Genomic DNA, 7,683 nt, shown 5'->3' with positions numbered 1-7,683 from the left:
TCAAACATTCTTTCAGCACACTCTTTTTCATAATTCATAACTTTTTTTTTGTAAATAATTTTGTAGCAAAACGTACATATGTACACATATCTGCCTATATGTGTGTGTGTGAAATGTGTATGTTAAAGAAGGAAATAGGAAAAAATAAAGAAAACCTGTAATAAACAAAAAATCYTGTTATTTCTTCAAAGTGCAAATTTATTTCCTAGAAAAAAGTTGTATAATTTTTGCCATACAAACACACACATATATGCATACAARCACATGTGTTGRAATTACACCAAAAAAAACTCGTTTGTTTTTTACTCTTATTTTTACCATTAATATATCTGCTGTTATAGCTTTTTAATCCGCTAACATCGTAGCCCACATATGTATCTTGCTGGTATGTGACTGCAGCAAAGCTGCTTCAACAGCAGGAAACACTTACAACATTTTCATGCAATTAATTTGCGTTCCGAACGCAGTTCGTCTGCATTGTTTTACTGTGTTCGCAGTTTTGCTTCTTTTTGTTGGCACTTTTATCATTTTACCGTTAATTGACTAATGACTGACGAGTTCGCACGTAAGCGCCGCAATTYCCACATAAATTTGTAAAAGGAAGTTAATTGCGTTTGCCTTGTGATCTACAAACGATTGCTCCTGCTGCTTCTGTTGCTGGCAGTTATTAGCGTATAGTATCGTGAAAATATAATATTGTTGGAATCTGTGATGCTTCGAACTTCGTGGTATATTAAGCGGGTAAGATAATAATACTTCAAATAAATTATTTCCGTCTTCCAAATTAGTTGGCAACTCTTCTTGTGTCAATTAAGAGGATTTTCTCATTTTCTGAAAAGTATATTTTCGATTTGCCTAATTTTTAATTTTACTGTAATAGTATTCGAGCTTTGCTAGAATGGGGAAATGAATAATTCATTTGTAATTATTTCCTTAAAATATGCACTTAATATAAACATTATTGATAGTTATCACCGTTCCTCAGCAGGAATAGGAAACCTAGGGGAGTATTTGCGTTTTGAAAAAGCTTTCATGGAATTAATAGGCATCGTCAAGCCAGAATTGATAGGCGTAGAAGATTTCCAATGGGTCTGATGGAATTGGCAGAGAATCATTTCCTTTGAGCTGCYCCCTCCACGGCCGCGACCTTAACTCATACTTGTCCATAGAGAAAATTTTTGAAAATCAACAGGCCAACGTTTTAATACGAACTGATGTTTCTTTGAGAGTAAAATTACCTTCAAAGTTACAACAAGTCATCGAACAAAACGTTACATATTGGAACTAATTCGAGTACTCTCACTATGCCAACTAAAAACTTCAACTTAATGCAAAATAATGGACTTTTTACTAGACCTTATATGTCTGTTTAAGCTAAACATATAGGAGTCTGCAAGAGAATATAACCCACATTTTGCTATTTGAAATACTAAATTTATATTTGATGCGGTATTACCATCATGCCAGCTGCAGAAGTGTCAATATATTTCTGCAGGTCGAAACTACACAAGTTTAAGAAGTTCGACGTTTGTGTACATATTTATCTTTAGCTAAACACTTACTCGACACTTTRGAATAACTACTAAGTAATAATCAAATTTAGCTTGAATGTCATCAAAGAAAAAAAATTTACGCTAAAAATGGAATGGAATGAATGGAAAAAATGAAGTAGACATCTACAACCAGGGATTACTAGAGTAAACCCATACTATACTACATGGCTACATGGAAGACACACTTCACTTGTCAGTTGTCTAAAACTTTGTTTGTTGTTAATAATAACAAAAACTCTACCTTTAAGTTCTATATATGAAGAATTATTGCAGCTTATCTCTTCCAAGAATATCTCACCGTTCAATCCTATAAAAGAGTAATCGTTGTTCTGTAAAGTTTGAATAAATCCAACTTGCTTAGAATTCCTGAATGTATCGAAAGCAGCCAAGCTTCTACCAACTTTATCAGTGTGTTCTGTTAAAGTTTAGGTTTTCTATAGCTGTGCTGAAAAAGGCAGCTCTCACATACTTTCTTTCTTATTGTTTAGCTGAGGATGTAGAAGACCTTGACAAAAAAAGTTGAAATTAGTTAAGAGGCGGCAACCACTGCGTATTGTTGTTATGTGTTCCTCAATATTTCATTTGAAAATAATTATGAATTGTGGAGGGTATTTTTAGTTTTTTCTTTGGGCTGTTAGGCTAAGTTGTTGAATAACTCTTATCTTGGTTGCATTGGAATTCCCAGTATAAATTTAATTGAAATGTCCCCGGACTACCATAGTAAACCTCATTTTTTGGGTAAATTCGTTTTTTTTCTATTCAATATAGTTTCCTACAAGGGTGAAACGGTGATGTAGCGACCACCCAACAATTCAGTACCATTTAGATAGTACCATTTGTCCTTTGCTTCAAAATAGGTGTCAGTTTCGGCGATCACCTCTTCATTCGACGAAAATTTCGTCCCAGCGAGCATTCTTTTGGGATCAGGAARCAGGAGATAGACACTGAGTCAGACCTGGAGAATATGATGGTGAAATAGCAAAGTGTTTTCCTTCAAAAGCGGCCGCTTTTCGGCGATTTTGTYCTTTATTCGGTCCAATAACGCTATAATGCTAATAAGCATTGTTAATGGCCCTGCMTTTTTCAAGGTAGTCCTAAATTATTCCGTGGGTATCCCACAATACAATACAGACCCTATAACCTTGTCAACCGACTGTTGCGGCTTTCCACGCTTTGAAGTGGATTAATCATATGCAGTTCACTAGCCTCACTGTCGATTGGACTTCTGAGCGCAATGATGTCTATACTAGGTATACCAATCCTTGATGGTAGTATTCGGAAACTCGCCGTCAAGCCAAGTTTTGGCTTCAATTATATTTTTTCCCTCCAAAAGGCGATATTTTATCCTCATTAACCATTTGTATCACAATAACAAGAGATTGATTCACTCAAAATGATATATTTCACAAAGTGATGATCCGAGAGCTCTGAAATTTATACAAGCGCCTTTTGCAGGTTAGAACTAACTAACCAAAAATTATATAAATTTATTGCTAGAAGCTCCATTTATGTGTCAGTCCGGGGACTTTTCAATTGACCTGTTACTTGAGCCCACACAGACAATCCAAGCACTTCCCTCTAACAGTCGTATACCATAAATAATATCTGCTAAAGATTTTATTATTATTCTATTATAAACGCATTAACTAATTAAAATACATTTATTCCAATCCCGTTAGCTTGTGTCATTTTCCCCCACCATATTTTATACGATTTACAACGTAGAGGAAGACATAACTCAGCCACAACAAAGTCCAACTAATTGAAAATGCGATGAAAAGTTTTTTATGGCAGCAATGAGCTTTACAGCTTTACATAAGGCATTTGCAGCRGAAACTAGTTCGTGATTCATGCGTGTAGAAGAGAATGGTTCTTGCGCGACATTTTTAAGCGCTTAAACTAAAGTTAATATCAATAAAATTCCACACCTTTGACAAACAACTACAAAGCAGGCACATATACAGTGGGYGGCAGACGTGATGCAGAATTGTCACATAACTGTAATTTGAGACCATAAAAGCCCATAAGTAAGCTGACCAGATAATTTACGAAACGYMATTAACAAAGCGTTTATAGAGCAACTAATTACACAGCCAAATAGGCAAGCGCGCGTATGTGTAAATATGTCTGTATAGGTGTTGCGCGCCTGCTGCTGCAACGCGCTATGGTGCCGCAAAGCGAATGAAGCTGTGCGCCCATTAACAAAACCGAGCAACAAACGCAGCGTGTGAAACATGTTTTTGCCCAAAAGCGTTTTTTGTTTATGCGCGCGCATGCGTGTGTGTGTKGTGAATGTTGACCATATGTATACGCAACATTGAATGTGCGGCAAGTAGTGYGCTAACGCGCTAACAAGGCAACGGCGCGGCATGGACTTGACCTTGAAAAATTCAACGGCTAATGAATGTACACACCGCGCATACTAAATCACACACACACGCGCACACCAGCGAAGCTCAGAACAAAGCGGATTGCGCAATGCGGCAGCAGCCCTGGACCACAAGCGGCAACTATGGGCAGCTAAGCCAGTAATGGGCGGCGGAAAAAATCACATATTAATTAAAACGAAAAGGCAAAAACTGTAGCAATAAAACTACTTTCACAAAACGCTTGCCGTACAAGTTTGGTGCGGTGCAGTTCCGCGCCAATTGGCGGTAGCGACGGCGACGACAAGTTGACAGTTTTGTGGGCGTTGCACGCATTGATTAAGATTTATTGACAGACCGGTTGAGGGGCGCGCGGAAAGTGTGGGGAAGAGGGTGGTCTGCAGCACTGCATTTTGATTGATGTCCGCAGGCAGTGTGTAAAATGGACAAATTGCGTTGTTTATGAGCAAGTAAAATACATTTTAAATACACACTTGGGTACCGCTAATGAGGAATGTGGTTCTTGGCAATAACGGAGTAGGTCAAGTGTAGTCAATAAATTATTGGCGTGCAAATTGTGGCRGCTTTTATGGCTTTGTAATACAAGAAAATGTTTAARAACCGTTTTAGAGAAGTGGATTGAAGGTGTTCGGAGGAGAGGAAAGGTGGAAAGGTTTCTAGGGCCGCGGCTTAAGGTTTTTGAGTTCCCAACGTGCCTAAATAGTGCTAATTATGCATAGGCAGCTTAGCAACAACAAAGAATATACTAGAAGTGCGGCCTAGAACCCGTCGTGTTAAGAACCCCATATTATTATTGCTTCACTGAAAAAAAAAAGTGATCACAAAATAAAAAGCKCTGTTTATAAGGACAAATAAAATTCCAAATGCATATTTTATTTACTTATGGACCAACAACAAACTYCAGCTGTACAATAGTAATGAGAACTTGAGAACTTCAGGCGCTGTAAAAAAGCAATAACAAACAAAAAGTGATGTGGTAGTGGCATTGAAGTTGGCTGACATTGGCAGTGGGTAGGCTGTATATTGAATAACTTGTTTTTTTGCGGTTCAGGATAGGATATTGGTAGCGGGACTTCGTCCGACGGGCTGTAGGCGCACACAGCCGCAGCTGTAGCGCTGCAAGCGAACGCTACAGTTGCAACCGTGGTTTTAGTTGTTGTAGTTGTGGTAGCTGTATCTAGTTGCAGTAGGGGAAGTTGGGGCACTGATGCGCTGACACGCCAGCTGGGTACTGACGTTCGGTCCAGCCGGGTAGTGGTGGCGCAGCGACGGCACCATGATGACCGGCATTCACATCACAGAAGGGATAGTTGGGACAGGTGTGTGGATTAACGCCAGCTGGGAATTTATCACCGCCAGCGCTGGCCGCGGGAGCGCCTTGCCAAGAGGGAGCTGGTGCGCCCCACTGTTGTTGTTGTTGCCAAGAGGGTGCTGGAGCACCCCACTGTGGTTGCGGTTGCCATGCRGGCGCGGGTGCACCCCAGTGCGCTTGTGGATTGTGTAGGCGTGCGTTATCACAGATCGGGAAACCGGGACAGTCCTGTGGATTCACGCCAGCTGGGTACTGGGCGGCTGGCAGATGTTGTGGTTTGGCCAATGCCAAGGCGATGAGTGAGGAGATGAATGCCTGTTGGTTGGGTTGGGAAACGAAATACGCGTTTAGTTTCATATAATCCAGTGTGTGGTTTGGCGACGTATTTGCGATTTAACGATACTCACCAATTTGCAGAACATTTTTCTAAATTTATTTATTTTTATTGTTTTTTTTTTTTGATTAATGAAAACAGAAAACTATAAAAGTTTATACAACAGCGCGAAATAAGCCAATCGGACTATAAAAATTGAATTAGATTATTTAGGAATTTTTAAACTTCCAATTGGGTTTTCGTACTGCGTTGTACTGTGATAACTGTTGGCCGCAGCTGACACTTATATACCCGTACCATTAGAATTTGCGTTTGAGAGTTCGGGTTCGCCTAGACGTTGTCTGCTCACCATTACAAGCAACGGCAAGGCAGCGCTGCGCCGCAGCAACGGCATAGAAGTTGAAAATCTGTAACAAAGTTAAGCCGGCGCAGCGCCGCCAATAGCCCGCAAACCGCCAGTCGTAAGCCACATACGGCGCGCACGATATGCTGGCACTCATTTGCTCTTAGCACAAGCAATCGTACAAATATTTAGTGTTATTGTGCGCGCAAGCACACCCGGGCGTATACTTAATGTAGAATACAACACCTTACAACTTACCGCTCTTCGCGCGCTCCGRGCGCTAAGCGGCGCGCCAGGAAAGGGCGGTGCAGCTGCTGCTGCCGCTTCGCTTCGGCTTTTGTCTGCYGTGGCTGCTGCTGCCCGTTTGTTTGAGTGATCGCATATATTGTTTGATTGGTGCAACAGATTATTATTGAACCGCGCGTTGCTGGCTCACTTCTTGTTTGCGCGCGCGCGCTCAAACACAGCCACCGCGTGTAACGCTGAACCCACGATCTGCGCTTGCGCCGCTGCTTGGCCATGCTGAGTGTGTGGCTTGCCACACTCCGCGCTAACATATTCAACTTTCAATCATTTTSTGCCTAAATATATAGTTGTAGAAGGCCAGGAGCGTACTGAGGGTGTGCGCGCAAATAGAATGGCTTGGGAATTGGGCTGCATTGCCGGCAAAAAAAGACGGAAGTTATAGATTTATATTGTTTATAATTAGTAATTAGTTAATTCTAATTTACTTTGTGGTAGYACTTAATTATAATTGGGAAAACTACTAAAACTACTTTATTTTGCTTTATTTTATTCTTATTTGCATTATATATACATGTGTATGTATATTGGACGTCGAAAAAGTATTTTGGTATTTCTAATCAACTTATTTATTTTTTTTTTTTTTGTGTTTTGTTATTTATAATGAACTTTATTGAACCAAAAATGTACCATTTTGGTCAACCACTTTTTGCTATTTTTCCGCTAGAGACATTATWACATCAGYGTAAAAAAATCTAGTTTCTCGGYGTTAAACTGCGAMARGWAATTTTTACAGGCTTCTCTTGAARCCAACTTTACTTTACGGGAGTTCTGCATTGGCCGAAACAAATGGTGGTCGGATGATGCAAGGTCAAGGCTATATGCATCCCAACTTCTTAACCAAGCTCGCCCAGTTTTTGCTGAGTCCTTTCTGTTGATCMGTTCTRRCCATTTTTTTCAATTCCTCCAGTTGGTGACAGTAAAATGTAGAATCAATTGTTCGATCGGGCTGGAAGAGCTCATAGTGGATGATTCCTTTCCAATCCCACCAAACACTCARYATAACATTTCAAAACGTCAATCSTGGCTTTGCGACCATTTGTTGRACTTCWCCAAGCTGTAAGTTTTTTTCAACTTCATCGAATTTAATTTGTTAAACGAAGCTTAAAATCTCACCTTTCCAACACTATATGGCATGACCAAATGYGATTGGTAGCACTGGAGACGTGCAGCAACGACATATATTGACAAAATAGGCTAAAAGACTTTTCCGACACAATATTTGTGACGTCWTCAAATGAAATATCCAACCTAATTTATGGTTTAAGAAAATTTTATTTTTATATTTTCATATTCTTTATCACTTAACATCATCATATATAGTATAACGATTTTCACGTTAGTGGAGTAATTCAAACTTGATTTTGTTAATTATTTTATTATATTTACTGTAAATAAATTAAGATTTTGATAAGTTACATAATTAAATTAATTTAAATATATTTAATAAA

General features: G+C 39.4%; 1 protein-coding gene across 1 annotated transcript; it reads right to left on the bottom strand.

Moving 5' to 3' along the window:
* Positions 1-4,778: 4,778 nt before the first annotated feature.
* LOC108978935 (cuticle protein 1) lies at positions 4,779-5,863 on the bottom strand. Its single transcript, XM_018949456.1, has 2 exons — positions 5,660-5,863; positions 4,779-5,567 (listed from the first exon to the last, which is right to left on the bottom strand). Exons 1-2 carry the CDS (start codon positions 5,672-5,674, stop codon positions 5,118-5,120), a joined length of 465 nt encoding a protein of 154 aa, XP_018805001.1. The 5' UTR covers positions 5,675-5,863; the 3' UTR covers positions 4,779-5,117.
* Positions 5,864-7,683: the final 1,820 nt, after the last annotated feature.

Source organism: Bactrocera latifrons, unplaced genomic scaffold (genome assembly GCF_001853355.1).
Source record: "Bactrocera latifrons isolate USDA-ARS-PBARC rearing strain unplaced genomic scaffold, ASM185335v1 scaffold_13, whole genome shotgun sequence".
NCBI classification, from domain to species: Eukaryota; Metazoa; Arthropoda; class Insecta; order Diptera; family Tephritidae; genus Bactrocera; species Bactrocera latifrons.
This window is presented reverse-complemented; position numbering and strand designations above follow the sequence as displayed.